This window comes from Ammospiza nelsoni, chromosome 2, assembly GCF_027579445.1.
Source record: "Ammospiza nelsoni isolate bAmmNel1 chromosome 2, bAmmNel1.pri, whole genome shotgun sequence".
In the NCBI taxonomy this organism is placed as follows: domain Eukaryota; kingdom Metazoa; phylum Chordata; class Aves; order Passeriformes; family Passerellidae; genus Ammospiza; species Ammospiza nelsoni.
Window position 1 is genome coordinate 46102543 of NC_080634.1, and position 17389 is coordinate 46119931.

General features: G+C 40.2%; 1 protein-coding gene across 1 annotated transcript in view; it reads left to right on the plus strand.

The window, feature by feature from the left end:
• The first annotated feature begins 789 nt into the window (after positions 1-789).
• The window catches only part of DDX10 (DEAD-box helicase 10), a 153694-nt gene continuing 137094 nt past the window's right edge, over positions 790-17389 (plus strand). The window contains exons 1-9 of the mRNA XM_059466772.1: positions 790-985; positions 5917-5977; positions 6213-6343; positions 7828-7986; positions 8442-8562; positions 9678-9867; positions 11882-12008; positions 13298-13460; positions 14715-14799. Of these exons, the coding sequence (XP_059322755.1) occupies positions 800-985; positions 5917-5977; positions 6213-6343; positions 7828-7986; positions 8442-8562; positions 9678-9867; positions 11882-12008; positions 13298-13460; positions 14715-14799 (1223 nt within the window). The 5' untranslated portion in view covers positions 790-799. The remainder of the gene's footprint in view (positions 986-5916; positions 5978-6212; positions 6344-7827; positions 7987-8441; positions 8563-9677; positions 9868-11881; positions 12009-13297; positions 13461-14714; positions 14800-17389) is intronic.

Below are 17389 nucleotides of genomic sequence, written 5' to 3' on the forward strand. Positions count from 1 at the left end.
CTGCTCTGCTCAGAGCCCACTGCAGGGCTGCATCAGCTCTGGGGCACCAGCACAGGGAGGACAGGGACCTGCTGGAGTACAGAAGGACACTGGGATGATCAGAGGGATGGAGAACTTCTCCTCTGAAGAAAGGCTGAGAGAATTGGGATAGTTCAGTCTGGAAAAGAGAAAGCTTTGGGGTGACCTAGCTGTAGCCTTTCAGTACCTGGTGGGGGCCTACAAGAAAGCTGGAGAGGGACTTTTCTCAAGAGCAGGTAGAGATACATCAAGGAGAATGTATTCAAACTAAAAGAGGGCAGATTTAAACTAGACATTTGGAAGGAATTTTTCACTGTCAGCACGGTGAGGCACGGGAACAGGCTGCCCAGAGAAGCGGTGGATGCCCAGTCCCTGGAAGTGTCCGAGGCCAGGGTGGATGGGGCTTTGAACCACCTGGTGTAGCGAACGGTGCCCCTGCCCACAGCAGAGAGGCTGCAACTGGATAATCTTTAAGGTCCTTTTCAAGCAAATCCATTCTATGATTTTGTGATTCCTCCACACCATCACATTGCTGCGGACAAAATTTATGCCAGCACTCAACACATACCCCTTTTCTATTAAGGCTTTATTTTCTTTTTCTCTTTCAGTAATTTGCAGTAATTTCCTCGCTCCGGCACGAAGTCCTTCTTTGGGTTCCACACTTCCCACCCTGGCGGAGGCCGGGCCGGGGCGGTGCCTGTCGGCGGCGCCGCCCCGGGAGTGACGCGCTCCGGCTGCGCCCGGCCCGGCGTGCGCGACCCACGCGGGGCGGAGGGGCAGCATGGGCCGGCCCGGCGGCGGCGGGGCCGCGGCGGCCGCCATGGACCCCGTGCGCAGCTTCGAGCGCTGGAAGAAGAAATACACCCGGCGGACGAAGAGGCTGCGGCTGCAGCGCAAGGAGAGGAAGCGGCCCGAGTGGCAGGTGGAGCGGGAGAACATCGGCCGCCTGGTGCAGCGCTACCCCGAGGTACGGCCGGGCCGGGAGCCAGGGGCTGTGCGGGGCGGTCTGTGAAACAGCGGCTCCTTCCTCGTGTGGCGTGTGTGTGGACAGAACCGGGAGGAGGAGGAGGGATGGTGTCTGTAGGTCCATGGTCGCAGGGGTGTTGGAGGTGCCCGTAGGTAGGAGGTGTGCTAGGTGGCACTGCTCTGCGGTGGGCAGCGGGCTCTCACTGTCACGAGGTCGGGATGGAGCTCTGTTCTTATCCCCAGGCAGAGGAGCAGGGACCGGCAGCCGCAGTTCAGGGGTTTTGGTGGAGCTGACTGTACGGGCTGTGGAGCTGGGGGCAGTGGGACCCTCGGGCGGGGGAGTTAGTGGTTAAAAGGGCAGCGAGGAGGAGGAGGCTGGGGCAGGTTGTAACCAGCGGCGCTTGGCCCTTATCACCATGCAACGTGGATATCTCCGTGTTGGAGATAGCGCACGTTTGTCTCCGTAGAAAACGCACGGCGGGCAAACCATCAGTATGAATGAATGTGATGTTTAGCCTCAAGCCAGGAAATAGGTGTTTGAATGCGAGACCTGAAGTGAGTGGTGTTGGTTTTGTTTCTCAGAGTCCCTTGAATTCCTGCGGGAGATAGTCAGCTTTGGATAGTCACCGATCACACTGATGGGTGGAAAGCGCTGTAATTGTGAATAACGGGTTAGATGTGTGCTGCCTGTGGCGCTGCTCTGCCTCCTGCCAGCTTTTGCTGAGTTTGCAGGGCAGTTGTGCTTGGTTATGCAGCACTCGGCACAGGGGGTGGTAATGACTTTTGGTGGTTGTAACTTGATTGAGCAGAAAGTAATGACAAGAGATGTAGAAGAAACACATCTGTTACCATAAAGAGGTCATGTTAACTCCGTTAGTTAAAATTCAGCAAGTTAGTATTCTTGAGCTTCACTGGATCATTTGCTTTGCTATTTGAAAACAAATGACGTGTTCCTCTACTCCTAGCCTTGGCTATGTGAATGTCTATGGATGTTTCTGTGTCACTAAAGTGACTGCTGCATGTGCATCTGTTTCTGGGCATGGGTGATAGTTCTGCTTCATTGTGCAGCTTGGGGCAGCATAGGTTGGGGTTGGATAGTGGAAGGTCGTGTTTGTGTGTATTTTTGGGGTGTTGAAGAAAAGAGGCTGGCAATGTTCAGGCATGTTTTCATCAGAATTAAGAAAGAGTAAATGTGTGCTTGTGTTAGGATAGTTCTGGGGGCTCTTGGTCTCGCCTCTGCTGGGGCTTTGCTGTCCTTTTGCTCCAGAATTCTCTTGCCTGTGAACTTCTAACTTTCTGTCTTCAGTCCTTCAAATAGTCTTTTCTGGTCCCTGATAAGGTTTTCCACTGGGTCTCCAGTGTTTCTTCCACATTACCCTGGATCTGGTTAAAGTAGGCGTGAGAATTGTGAAGAAGTGCCATGTGCTTGGATCATCAGCGGTCTGCAGAGAGTTCTGCATGATCCAGATCCCTTAGGGACAAGTGAAGCAGGATGCTTTTGGGTGAGCTCCTCTGTGAAGAACAGTGGCTGGGGTCTCTGGCACACAGGCTGTGCATGGGTTAGATTTATATGTGCATGGAATAGTGGTAGAATGGTTGGTGGATGCAAGATGATCCAGCTTGACCTCCTGTCCATGATTTCATGTGTGAGAATGACTGCAGTGCATAAACAAGACAAAATTAATAATGAAGACTCAGCCATTATACTTTGTTACTGGATTTTTTTTCCATTTGTTGACATGTGATGGCAAGCATGGCAAGCATAGATGGAAAATGTGAAATTTAATTTCAGTATGTCCATATCATGGGACCATTTTCTGTGTTATATGTTCATAGATGAGTTGCTTTCTGTTGGTTCAGTAACTTTGTTGCCTGACTGTCAGGCTATTGATGGACCTGGTCTATTCCAAACAGTTGTGCTCATGAAAAGCATTAACGGCCTAACTGATGTGCTGGGGAGCTGTTTGTGAAAAATGCTTTCTAGTCTGCTTGGTGTCAAATTAGTCAAGTTAGATCAGAATAGCTGAATAGTTGAAATATTTGAAATGAGCTGGCTGCTCTCATATGGAGGGGATTGGAGAGAGCTCATGGTTACAGCTTCCCAGAAGATGAGCAGAGGTAGTAACTTTGGACAAGGAAACAAACTAAAAAAGTAGAAGTTGGTGGTGTTTTCCACTGGTGCATGTAGATGTGGAATAGGATTATCGGAAGGTCTACCTTAGACATCAGTCCTTATGCCTTCTATTTGGAGATGACTTCAAAACAAATCAGGACCTTCAGAGTTCAAGGGTGCTACAAGGTAACATTATTCAGCTCCTGGAAATATGCAGGGCAGATGTGGGATCTCAGCACCTCAGGACTGAGGTGCAGAGGGACCGAGACCACCCTTGGGGGGCTCGGGAGTCCTGGAATGTTGCCAGAAGTGTCTGGTGGCTGGACTTTGATCCTACAAGGGAGATGACACCTGTATGAGGATGGGAGGATTTCACTGGGGTAAATGGTGAAGGGATAGGTTAATTAGAGTGTGAGACACAGGGTTTAGGATTTCTGTACAGGGGGGTCTAAAGAAGTAAGATGGAGGAATTGGGGCGTGTCCCCTTCTTCTTCTTCTTCTTGGCCTCCATCTTCTGTGGTGATGTTGGCACTTTGGGATTGGTTATTACTAGAAGTGCACCGGTTAATAAGGGTAAAAGGTATTGGGGAAAAATGATAAATATTGTGTACGTAACTTTGAGTATAAAGATAGGTGACCGCCCCGGGGGCTCTCAGTGTGCTCATGGCTGGCTGCTGAGCAGACCTCTGTCAGGCCAAGAGAAAATCTTTTAGATAAACAATCAATAAACACCGAGACCGAGAAAAGATCTGAAGCCTCTTCTCGTCCTTTGAAGTGGGAGTTGTCCAAGGCCACCCCTGGCCTTTCCAAGTCACCTAAACAGCCGAGAAACCGACGGGCAGAGAAATAATACAAGAAGCTTTGTGACGTGGCCTTTCCCAACATTCCTTGCATTTTCAATACTGATCTCACTTTTTTTCCCTTGGACATCCTTGAAGGAGCTAGGCTCATGCTTGTAATGATTTTTAAATTGATTTGCAGAAGTTGAGGGTAGAAGAGTGGAACAATATTTGTCTTCTTTTTTGGTTAATACATCTGTTCTTACTGAGTCATCTGAAGTTAAAAAGAAATTGATTACTGACATACTTCAATTATTTAGAACAATTTCAGATTGCTGCAATAGCCTATTTGATGTATCACAAACCTGTTAAAATCTATCCCTTTAGCTGCACATAATCGATTGCGTGAATTCTTTTTTGATGTTAGCAAAATGCTTTTCCCTCCTGTAGGCCTACTGTTCTTCTATGCAGTGAGTCTCTTGGCTGAAATGAACCAGAAACTGTATACATCACTGAGTTGTAAATATTTAGCATGCAGAATAGTAAGACTGGGAATTATCAACTGAATTTGAAAGTATTTGTCAAGAATTCCAATTTATGAAAGTCGAAAAAAGAACTTTTTTATGGTGATTCTGGTAGGATTTTTTCCCTCCTCCAAAATGATGTTTGGCAAAAGTTTAGTTGCTCTGTTAGGACACAGTGAAAGCTTGAAATCTATCTTGCTAGTGCTTTGCCTTGAAATGTGTCAAAACCAGGTTTTTATAAGAGCATTATAACTTTTTACCCGTTTTTATCTTTCATTTATAGAGATTAAATTCATGTGTTAAGTTACTTGTCTTGATTTTACTGGAGAGACCTAGGCTGAAAAGAGTGCTGTTGTGATTTAGATACTTTAAACAGCTACAACCTCTCAGTTTTCCATAACAGGCAGAGCCTGTAAAATGCTTGCTGCTTCAAGGAGATACAAGGCTGATCTGACAGCTCAGTAGCTCTTTATCTGAAACCTTTTCTGGAATTGTTAACACAAGATGTCAGGAGGGTCAGAAGACTATTTTGCTTGGTCCCTGGCTTGGGAGACTTCGGTTCAGCACTTTGTTAGAGATAAACAATACCTATTAGAAATGCACGAGTTGTAAGCTCCAAGTTTGACATTTAGAAATCTCAGTTCATGGATTTTAGTCAGTATGCATTCAAAGCTGTGTAGTCTGGCTTCTTTTTCAGGCTTTATTAATTCAGTAGTCTCTATTTTTTCTTGAGTTTTGTGGTTTTTTTTTTGTCCTGCTACTATTAGTTGTGAAATTTGCCAGTGAGAGCGGTTCACATCTGCTAGAACAGCCTTGAAAATACTGCATTTTTTCCAACAGCTCTACTTGACACCTCATCTTTGTAAATCATTGAGCAAACTCATGGACTCAAACACTTTTTACTGGGGGCTGTGTGTGTGTGTATAATTAACAGCTCTCACATATGGGTGCATACAGAGAATTAAGTTAGTAGGTGCCAGGACAATCAACTACTTTTTTAGTATTTTTTTAACCCTGTAGGACAGGTCTAAAAAATTAAGTACACAGAGTGCTAGAGGCTGGTGAATCTGGTGAGCTTCAGGACATAAGTGAACTCTTGTCAGTCAGGTAGATGTAATATTGCTGCAGCTCTGAGTACCCAAATACATGCTGCAGTGAGGATGAGATATAATCCCAAGCAAATCCCTGCTAGGATCTGAAAAGGACATCTGGGCTCTAGTAAGGTGTAGACCAAGGACCTCCTGAGGTCCTCTTCAGTCTAAATTTCTCAATGATTTCATGATGTCTGAGCTTTAAATTGTGCCATTAACCTGCATTATTCAAGTATATAATTACTTACTGAATAGTTCATGGTAAATCTGTGGTTTAGATTAGGTCAAACTAGTATAGATTGCCTGACTAGCTAACTTGAATCAGGTCATACTGAACAAAATGTTAACACCAACTTGTAGAATGCTGTTCGGTTCCTCTCTTATGGTTGGGATTGTAAGCATTGATTAAAATTATTTTGTTTCAGATAAATGCAAGTGAAATCCAAAGATTTTCAGATTTTCCATTGTCAAAGAAAACCCTAAAAGGTGAGTACAGAACTTTTCTTTAGAAAAATAATATAAGTAAAAGACACAGTTTATCTGCATCTGAACATTTTTTTTTTCATTAAACTAAGTTTTAGGTAAGTATTGCCATGCACAGCATTTTCTAAGCAGAGCAATGCAGTTGTGGACCAGACAAAATTGAATAGCTTTTTTTCTTTCTTCTTTTTTTGTTCCTCTTCCCCTCCCACCCTCTCTCTTCCCACCCTGCAAATACCAGGACTGCAGGAATCTCAGTATCGTGTGGTAACAGAGATTCAGAGGCAGACCATAGGTTTGGCTTTACAAGGGAAGGATGTACTTGGAGCTGCGAAGACTGGATCGGGCAAAACGTTGGCTTTTATTGTTCCAGTAAGTGATTTACATCCTTCTATTTCTATCCAAACCACGTTATCTCTGAAATACTGATGTCAGTCAGTTTACATTAGTAGATCCTGAGAGAAAAGGAGAAAAGTTAAAATCCAACTGATCTGTTTCAGGAAAGCCAAGATACTTAGGAATTGAATAAAGCTGCTTGAGCTTCTGAAAGAAGTGTATTTTTTGTGCCAGGAATATTCTGCGACTTACAAGTTTCATTTTGATCCTTACATTAGTAGACCCTGTGTGATCTAGAAAGTGCTTGGTTGTTCTCTCAGGAATGCTTTCCTGGTGCAATTCTACTTGTCCAATTTTTCTGGCATTTTAAAACTAGCTGTATGTAACAGAATGGTGGATTTTCAGTTCCTTAGTTTTTTTAATGACTGGTTTTCACTCCTTTAAAATGTTACAATTTGGACCTTACATAACAAAGTTAACCTTAGTGATTGTGGACTTCCTGTCAACTCCTTGGAAATCACTTCTAGGGGCAAGCAGAAAAGTGGGATGAAAATCCCTGTAATGGATGTTCATGTCTGACAGTTTTACTCAAAGCATCATGATCTGCATTTCATTTCTTCAGTTGAGACGTGTACTTAAAGTGCACATATAAGCAGATACAAACCCCAAAGGGGAGAATTTTTTTTTATGGAGTTACTCTGTTGAACATTACTTGCATTTTTGTATGCTTAAATTTCTTTGGAGCCTATTACTGTGAGAACAGTAGTAGGTGCTTTGAATACCCTCTCTAGTAAAGAAGATTTATGCTGCTTTAAAAAAAAAATCTTATTAGTAGAGAATAAAAAAAATGCAGGTGGCTTCACCAGTCTTGTGAATTTAAGAAACAAGTGAGATTACTATTTAATATAAGAGTAGATGTACTTAGTTTTACAAACCTTATTTTAAAACAGTTTTAGAGAAGAGGGCTAAGAGAGGAGCTGAAGAGCGGAAAAAATTCATTGTGCAAGTATGCTTACCAGCTCTCTGTATTTCAGAAGGCTTCAGATATTCATACCTTAAACGTTCTGTATGTAATGTGTGGATAGACTGCTTCAAGTCTATAAGCCAGAATTAAAGCTTCAATAATTAGTGTTCTTCCAGGTGCTCACTGTACCCCTGGTTCCCACAAAACCTTATGAGCAGAGGAATTTCTCATGTTTTTCTGTACTGATTCCTATTATCATATAAATGGGGTAATTTAGCAGAGTAGGATTAATTGTGCAGTGAAGTGTTTATGATTTTCCACTCATTGCTGTCTGTCTTAGGTTGGTACTGGAAAATTTTGCTTAACAGCAAGTGTCATTACCATTAGTTAGAATTTATATATCATCAACCATGTAAAGTGTGTACTGATGTTTCTTCATATCATTATTTTAATTAATGTGGCTTTGTCTATTTTTTTTAAATTACACTTTGCTACCAACTTATTGCACATTTTCCTTGTGAGATTTTTGTGGTGATAACATGGTCACTTCTTTCAGGCTTTGGAGCTCCTCTATCGGCAGCAGTGGACTTCAGCTGATGGCCTGGGGGTGCTGATCATCTCACCTACCCGGGAGCTGGCCTATCAAACCTTCAAGGTTCTGCGCAAAGTGGGGAAGAATCATGAGTTCTCAGCTGGCCTTATCATTGGAGGAAAGGTGTGTGTCCCTCTCTTGGGGTTTGCTGTGTGGAAGCATAGTTGAGTGCTGCATTAAGTGCTAGTTAAGGAAGGAAACCCTGGGCTTGGAAAGTCAAGGAGGAGAGTGGTTAATGGGAACCCATCAGTGACCCACTATTTTCTTGTGTGTATTCTGTGTCTTTTCTGAAGCCTTTTGAGGCATATTTAAAGTCTTTGCAGTGTCCATGGCTGGATGGACCTTCCTGCTAAGTCTTCCAGGACTATCCTCTTAATTTAGATTACTCTGAAATACCTTTTCCTCAAGCCACAGATATGAACATGCTGAAGAGATGGTGGCATATCTGTGGGAAGGGGAAAGCTGCTCCTTGGCTATTCTTTCTAAGAGCTGTTAATAGGTTAAACTGGCCGAACTGTTTCTGGTACTGGACTTCTAGTCTGAGCAACTAGAGCTAAGCTGGATTAACTCTATTTCAGGATCTGAAAGAGGAGTCTGAAAGAATCCACCACATAAATATGCTGATTTGCACTCCAGGACGGCTTTTACAGCACATGGATGAAACATCATATTTCTATGCATCTGATTTGCAAATGTTGAGTAAGTTTTTTTAAGTACTTGAAAGTACTCAGGAATATATTGTAACAGCTCATAATTGTATGCAGCACTTCTTTGCATAAAAAGTTTATTCTTGTCATGTTATGTAGATGAAATGGCATTTAAACTTGCACGTGTTCAGATTGAATTAGAAAACAGCAAAATCCCTTTCTTGTGTGTACTCTATCTGAAGCAGTTGATGAGCATGCCATCCCTAGGATGAAAAGAAGCAGGGGATTTAGTAAGGAACCCAAACCCCAATGTAGTGCCCCATATAATCTTTTACATTTGTCTTTACTAATGCTAAACTTACCTTTCTGGGTGTGGCTCTTGTGTCTTTCCTGACATGATAATTGACTAGCTATATAGGATATCCATTGCAGTGTGTGTATTTTGGACCAGTTCTAGAAAACATTTTCTTTGTGTTTTAAGACAGATTTCCGCTCCTTTTATTCTTTTGTTTGCATTGTTACCATTATTTGTTTTCATCTTTCCAGCCTGAACAAAAATTTTCAGTGTAATGAAAAGGTTTGCCAGCTTCTAAGAACTGCATAATCAGCATAGCTTGAGGAGCTTAAAAGCAATTTAGAAGCTAATGAAGCTGATAAAATGTGAAATTATGCTTGCTACACTTAGTACAATTCATGACAGACAAGAATTGCATTAAATGTAAGCTCTTTTAAAGCTTTGTCTCTGTGCTATACCCTATATTTCAATGGTAAATTCAGCTTAGGTACAGGAGAGTGTTTTGCTCTGTCACAAATACTACAACATTGTTTTACTTTCTGTGCTTTTATTTCAGTAAAAGGCCAGGGAGTCTGTTTGCAAATTGCCAAACTCTTCACTTGAGATGCTGATCTTTTTCCTTCTCCATGTGAAACTGAGGGCTGTAGTGCATAGATTATGGGAAATGCTATGATTTCTGTTGCAGGTATTTTTAAAAACATGTTTTATGAAGTACAGGGATATCTAAAGAAATTCCTGTCATGTACAGTAGTTAATTTAATCTCTGCATTTTAAGTACAGAGAGAATTTTGTGCTACATGGATTTAATGTAGATTTTTTAAAAATAAATAAATCTAAACCCAGTTTTTTGTCAAATTTATCTTTCAATCCAGTTCTTGATGAAGCTGACAGAATTCTAGACATGGGGTTTGCTGATACAATGAATGCAATCATAGAAAATCTACCTAAGAAACGCCAGACCTTGCTTTTTTCTGCAACACAAACAAAATCTGTGAAGGATCTTGCACGGCTGAGTCTGAAAGATCCAGAATATGTTTGGGTTCATGAGAAAGCCAAATTCAGGTATGTTGGGATTTTTTTTTCACCCTGGGGAGGGTTAGATAGTGATCCTATTTAACTGCTGCTCTGACAGTTCTCTGAATCAGAGGTAGCATTGTGCGTCCGTCACTGGATCGGTGTCTGATCCTGCTGTGTGCCTTCCTGAAAGCAAGATATATCCAGGGGGGACTAGTTCTGACTGAATCATTGCAGGGAGGCTGAACCTGTGCTTGTCTTGACTCCTCAGGCAACTTCTCAGTCTGGAAATTCTTTTCCTCAGGAGGAAACTGCAGAGTGGATTATAGCCAGTGTGCTGCGTCTAGCCGCACTCAGTTCTGAGTAACTCCTTTTCTGCTGTTCAGCATCCTTGCCTCCCACATGTGGGTGCTTACTGTGCAAAACCACCACAGATAGTTTGTCTGTGTGCCATTTGTAAATCTGGCTTTCCAAGGACATGCTTTCCTCTTGGGAAAGTGCAGAATGGCAGTCTTGCTTGTGTATTCAGTATTAGGTGCCCAAAAGAAAGCATTTGCTGTTAGTTGATGTGTGGTAACTCCTGTGGCTTCCTGATGTGCTGTGTTTTCTATGCATGTTCAGGGCTCTGGCCCTGTGTGCACAAAATAGATTTGTTCTGCCTTACAGTTAGGAGTTGGATGGGAGGTCCTTGCTGGAAGGGAAGTATATGGTGTGCCATGCTCAAAAAATGTAATGTATCACTGAATGAATGTTGCTTTTTGGCACAATTTTCTTTTGAAATCCAAATGAAGAATGTTATTTTGCATTTCTGTGGGCTCGATCGAGTGTCAAATTACTTATGAGCATGGATGATTCTTTTTCTGCTTTTCTCTGAAATATGCACGTATTTCCATATGTAAGATGCAGGAGAAAGGTGAAGCACAGAGATAAAAATGGTTTTCCTGGGAGCAAACAAGAAACCATCAGGAAAATGCATGGCAGAACCATGCAATTGAATCTTGAAGAAGTTTTTACTATTTGATTTGATTATCTTTGTATTGTATTTCAAATACCTTTTTTAAAATCAGTAATACTATCAAAGGCATCTTAAATAAACATGATTGCCAGAAAAACAAGATTGGTAATACCTTCTTATCAGAAGAGAATGTACAAGCCTTGTATGCAGTCTTCATTTTGGAGACTATCTATTTCACAGATCTCCCATGTTCAGTGAAGTCTATTTTAAAGTACATTTAATTTTTTTAAATATTTGGGAGAATGCAATTAGATAACAAACCAAATTAAAAGAAAGGTAAGTATTAATTTGTTTTAGAGTTTACTGCCTTAGGTTATTGCCTTATAAAAGCAATTTCCTCTGAAAGACGTAGAAAGCAAAAAGTGCTGTGGTGTAATTCAAATTAAATAGCAGAATAAAAACTTCTAATTTCATCCTCCCAAGTGACCACCTTAGAAAGGTAATTTTGAATACCCACAGTCTGTTTAGGGTGAAGTCAAGGGAGATCAGCATTTAGATGTGTTTCAAGGGCAAATATCCCAAATAATTTTTCTTTTTTTTTTTATTTCTGCTTTTAAGAACAGAAATGTGAGTTCAGATGACAATTCAGAGCTTTAGAAAGTCACTTTGCATCTCAGTGTAATCAGTAAAAGTACATCAATGCTCTCTTTTTGTGCGTGATTAGACTCTGCTTTGACATTGCCTTGAGCAGAAATGATGCTTTAATAGGACTAATAGATAAAACTGCATTTTAAGTCAAGGCAATTTGAATATCGCTGCTTAGACATGGAAAGTTTGCCTTGCTGGAAGTAAATGAATTTAGAAGTAACGTCAAAAGTCATATTTCCTTCCCCACTGGCTTTTAATAAGGGAATTGATGTAGCTTTCAAATGAAGCTGATAAGACTTGTTTCTCAAAGGGGGAGAGCTTTCCAGCCTGATTCCTTTTCTCTTCTTCTTTTTCTGAGTATGTATAAGACACTCTTGGCTTAAATGAAAGGTGAGACATTTCTGTGATTTATCTAAATGAACTTTTTTGATATGTTTTTTTTTTTTTCTCCTTCTTTAGTACCCCAGCAACTTTGGATCAGAACTATGTTGTCTGTGAGCTTCAGCAAAAAGTAAACATGTTATACTCTTTCCTGAGAACTCATTTGAAAAAGAAGAGCATTGTGTTTTTTGCAAGCTGTAAAGAGGTATGTTTTTTCTCTTCTTCCTTCTATCCCAGAATTTAAAAAATGATAAAATGAACATATTCATATAGGTATCAATGCATTAGAGAGGTGAGATTGTGGGCTAATTTGCTACAGGAAATTGGAGGAGCAAAACATCACCTACTGCTGTGTGTCATTCAGGACCTGGCTCCAAGGCAATTCAGTGACCCAGGCTCAGTGCAGGAAGGTTCTGGAGACCTGAGTGTTCTCAGCCACTTTTGTGGTCTGCTGTTCAAAATGAATGCTAAAAGTTAATGTCAGTAAGGCCCAGCTATTTCAGTTCTGTCTTTTGACATGCTTCACAGTTAGATTACAAAGTATTTCAGTAATTTTACTTGCTTTCCTTACAAGCTTTTAAATGGGCCTCTTTGAGAAGGTGTGATTGTGAAATAGCACTGGCAAAGGTTTTTCTTACGTAGCAAGTAATCCTTCAAATACCTTCTTTGTAAGTGTCATGGGACCATTCTGTTGAAGCTATTTGCATGTGTTTGTTTGGCACAGGTATTTGTACCTATAACTACTGCATGTATCAAGTATTTTACAGTGCAGGTATTGCTTACTAATGTAATACAAGGCTAGTATTTTACAATAATGGACCATTTTCCAATGGCCTAGTAAATATTCATTGCAGTTCTTTCACCTGTGCAAGAGGTGGTGATATTTTTGTTGTTCTGCAGTTGACTGGTGGCACTGAAGTGGTTGGCTTAGTTGTACAGAAATTTTTGGAGCTGCAGCTGTTCTGCAGTATACACAATTTATTTAACTACTTTCTTAAAAAGATGCTAGGTAGCTGCCTACTGTAAAACAGTGCTGCATCATGGGTACTGTAGGTAAGAGTAAACAGGTTGATTTTATTATGAACATGTTGAAACTTGAAATAGTAAACTGAGACTGTAGACTGATATTTAAGTTGCAGTATAAAACACAGCACCCCTCCAGTACTGTCTAAAAGAAGTGCTTCTCATGGACTTTTCAGATGGACTTTGTTCCTTTGCATACAGCCTAAGTACTCATGTCCCAAGTTGTTCTTGCTGTTACCTACTCTGGTTTCCTTTAGGAAATGCCATCAAAAGGCCTGGCAGTCTTTTGCCACAATTGCTTTCATCTTTTAGTACCTGGTTGTGTAACAAGATCTCAACATCTTTTTTCTCTGATGTGGAGAAAAGTTTATTTAATTTGATGTACAGTTTCAGTTGCTATATACACTGTATATGATCTTAACTTGTTTAACAGTGCATGGTAATCCTTTGCCCCCTTGATTTGCTGGGTAGGTTCAGTATCTGTTCAGAGTGTTCTGTAAGCTTCAGCCTGGTCTTCCTGTCCTGGCACTCCATGGCAAGCAGCAGCAGATGAAGAGAATGGAAGTCTACACTTGTTTTGTTCGGAAAAAGGCAGCAGTGCTTTTCGCTACAGATATCGCAGCTCGTGGCCTGGGTAGGTACCCACAGGAGCAGCAGCTAAACCTGTTGAGGCTTTATCAGACTTTATACTCTGAAGACTGACCCAGTTTTTGAAAAATGAAGCTGTAGTTTGCTTAGGAGCTCAAAATAGAGATGCTTCTTAGAGTTCTGCTGTTTCTTTACTGAAGTGGCCCTTTTTGTCTGTTCTTGTATTTTCTGTTTATCCAAGAGAAACATGTGGTAGGTAAACAGTGGTGTATCAATGATGTATTTTTTACTTGTAAGGCAAGATTCCAGCAGTTTTAAGTATTTCTGATATGCTTGTATCCTGTGGGTTATTTCAAAGTATATGAAAAATTGCTAATCTACTGATATGTGGAAATGGAAACCTGAAATTTTAATGTCTGATAGATGAGTGGCATTGTAGGACTGTATTGATAAGGAGACAGAAAAATAAATGAGGGTAAAATAAATCTTTTTCTTTTAGTTCTTGAAGGCATTTAAGTATAACACAAGACTTTTCAAGAGTCCAGTCATTCTTTGAGATAGCAAACTCTGTTGTCCAAAATGTGAGGTTTAGTCACTGTGTTACAAAAAGAAAGAAGGTGTTTTGAAAACTGAAGTCAGGAATGAAACTGGTACTCATACCTTCCATACTGCTGAAATCTCACCAATGCCTATCTAATTTGGGTGTGGTTAGTTTGGTTTAGTGTGGGTATAATTCTGGAATACTGTGTAGCTGCAGATTTGGTTTCAGTGCAGAGCATGCTGCTGAGTGAAGTGCAGTGGTTGGAAAATGCTTATTATTAATACCATTCACAGTCAAGGCTGACTTTTGTCAGGCTTGGTCACCTCCTCTCAACTTTAAGAGGGGCTGTTGTATTTCTGTGTGTGACAGCTGAAGTGATGCAGTCTCACCACAGCTAACTTCAGACCCCAGTGGTGTAGCATATTAACAGTGAGGATTAAAAGTGGGTCAGATATTGTTATATAATTGTTAACCATAGGGTGTTTTATCATCTGTGTGATACAAAACATGTCTATTCTTGTCAAGTGTGAAATTATGTTCCATTCATTGCACTGTCATAATTTGGGAAATGAACACACAATTAATTTAACTTTCTTTGATGAAGAGAATGATTGTTTATGCATGCTAATGCATGCAACATTTCAGAGGTTGCACTAATGTCTGTAAATGGGTCCAGGTGGTGGTTCTTACAGGAATTAATGCTCTTGCATAGGAGGGTTTGAGTCCAGTGAAATTACTTGTATTTTTTTCTTTACACAGATTTTCCAGCAGTGAATTGGGTCATTCAGTTTGATTGTGCAGAAGATGCAAACACATATATCCACAGAGTGGGAAGAACAGCCAGGTTTGTTTTCACTTTTCATGAGTATTTTAATGTTTACAACAAGATCTCTGTAGGGACAGAATCACTGGCTAAAGATTTACTTGAACAAAATTAAGATATAAATTAGAAAGAAAAGTTATCACTAAGGGACCCTTTTGATTAGTTAGGAGTAATGATTTAACTTAATAATTTCTTAGTGAGCTTCAGAGACTTCTTACAGCAGACAAAGATATCCCTGATTGTTCCATCTGATTAGGAACAATTATTGAAGGAAATAGAAAACCTTTTTCCCTTGGCAGGATTGCCTCAAAGGATGAGTTTAGTGTGTGTGTGTGTGAATGGAAAAGCTTGTTTTGCTACTGACATTTACAGATAAATAGTGTTTTACACTGTGGATCTAATTTCTTTGTGAAGACTCTTCAAAAGAATGTAACTATTTCTTCCTTATTTTAACTTGAGAGGAAGGAATCAAATGTTAATTACAGGTTAAATTTTTAATTTTCTAAGTCTTTTGTGGAATTATATACTTAAGCATAGCTTTAGTTAAAATATTTCTGGCTAAGCTTTTATGATGGGAGTTACCCAGATACACTGTTGTAAACCAGGTCCTTCATCTCTGAAGTAGATTTTTAAGTGAAACAGAAGCTGTTACTGCATATAATTCAGGAGATCAAAAACCTCATGCAATTATCTGAAGGATGAAATGCAAGGCCTTGTCTCTAATTTAATTTGTTTGTAGTAGAGCTTGCAATATAGGCAGTTGTCAAACCTAATGACAGAGTAGTTGCTTAGAGTAGGATTTCAACACTGTAAGAATTTGAGATCTGTATTCCTAGATTAGAAGGCTGTAAGTTTTGGTGACTGTACCATGCCAATGCACTTTCAGCACTCCAAAGTGTAGATGTTTTAGCCATGTTTTCGTTGTAATTGGCAGCATTTCTGCCCCATTCTGTCTCTCTGCTCTCAGTTTTCTGATCTTCTGTGCTGTGGTAGAAGGGAATGATAAATTTTTGTTCATTGACAGTTTTTTTTCAAAGTAATTTGAAGTCAGCGAGTGTTGTATATAGTTAGATAAAACACGTAGCTATTTTGCTAATTTAAAATTTAGATGTAATCTAATGCATACCAATTGAGGAAAAAGCATATGGGCTTGGTTAGAGTTGTGTTAAATTTTTTTTAATCCTGTGTGGCTTCCACAGAAGGCTTGTAATTTTGTCTTTATGGCATGCTGTCATCATGGAAGGAAAACAATGTATTTGGGACTGTTTAATTGGCAGGGTTTAGGATACTGGTTGAGCTCTTTCTGAACCATGTCACTCAGTTAAAGCACCTTCCTGGAGTTGGAATCCTCAGGCCTTTTCCGTATTCTCGTTAGGAGCTGAGAAGAGCAATTTTAACCAAGTTTAGCATGGGGAAGAAGCTCTAAAGAGGTGCAAAGCCAAACAACTCCTCTTTGTTATAATGCTTTTATTCAAATGTCCTCTGAGAGGACTTTAGCCTGGCAACCTTAAGGGTCTGTCTTCAGTGGCCTCTTAAGTGCAGCCTTCTGTGATTGCTCCAGGGACAGATTTAGACAGAAAACTGGGGCAGGGTGTCTGTCTCAGGGACTGTGGACTCTGCTGGATGCCTTACTGGGCTGTAGATTACATTTCCTTCTATGCCAATCTTTCAGTAGGGAGACCTTACTGAGAAATTGAGGGTACACCTGGTAAGTTGTGTGAGCTGGAGGGTGTTGACTGAAAGTAAAAAAAAAAAAAAAGCTTTTCTGTAGGAAAAGCTTCATGTTCATGGGTATTTTCTGTTTCCTAATCTCAAACAAGGATCAGCAGGTTCTGCCTATACTGGGCATTCATTTTGAAGAAACATACAGGCTGTCTCCATCCTTAAGGTAAAACAGTCCTTGAAGGAAATTTGTTTAGGAAACTTTATAGCATGAAATAAATATTTGAAAATAAAACAAGGGACATGTCTAATAATCTTAAGTAAGTGCTGTGCAATAAGTAAATATGCTAATGCAGTTTTTGATGTGGGTAATTGAGAATGTACTTCTCATTGAAATCTGAGTGTTGAGTAGGAAGCTTCATTTGTTTTCAATAGCTACAGTTCATATGAGAAGCTTGTGTTTCTTCTAGAAACTTGATAAAAATGAACTGAACTGCAATTTAGTAGTCCTCATTAATGGGGTTAGAGATAATTACAAATTTTCATGGGTTATGAGAATATAATTGCATAGAATGAAAGCTAAATTAAAAATCTCATCTAATTAAGGGGCTGTGTTAAACTGTAATTAAAACTGGGATGCCAAATAGTGTTTACTTTTGAAGTCAAATTATTTTGTGATATGAAAGTAAATATGAAGGGAGAGAAAATATGTTGGGGAAGGGGCTGGAAAACCTTTGACTAACAATTATGGATGTGTTCCCACATACATCTTACAATTTGGCAAAGCTTGATCTAAGACAGGAGGTAGCAGTTTGTTTTAAAGTGGATAAGGCCAGTGTGTTTCCTAAGAAACACTTCATTTGCATTTTACCCTACTGAAGAACATAAGTTGCAACTCCTGCATTTTTGATTTATGGTTAAGTAAGATCAAGAAAATCTGGGTGTAATC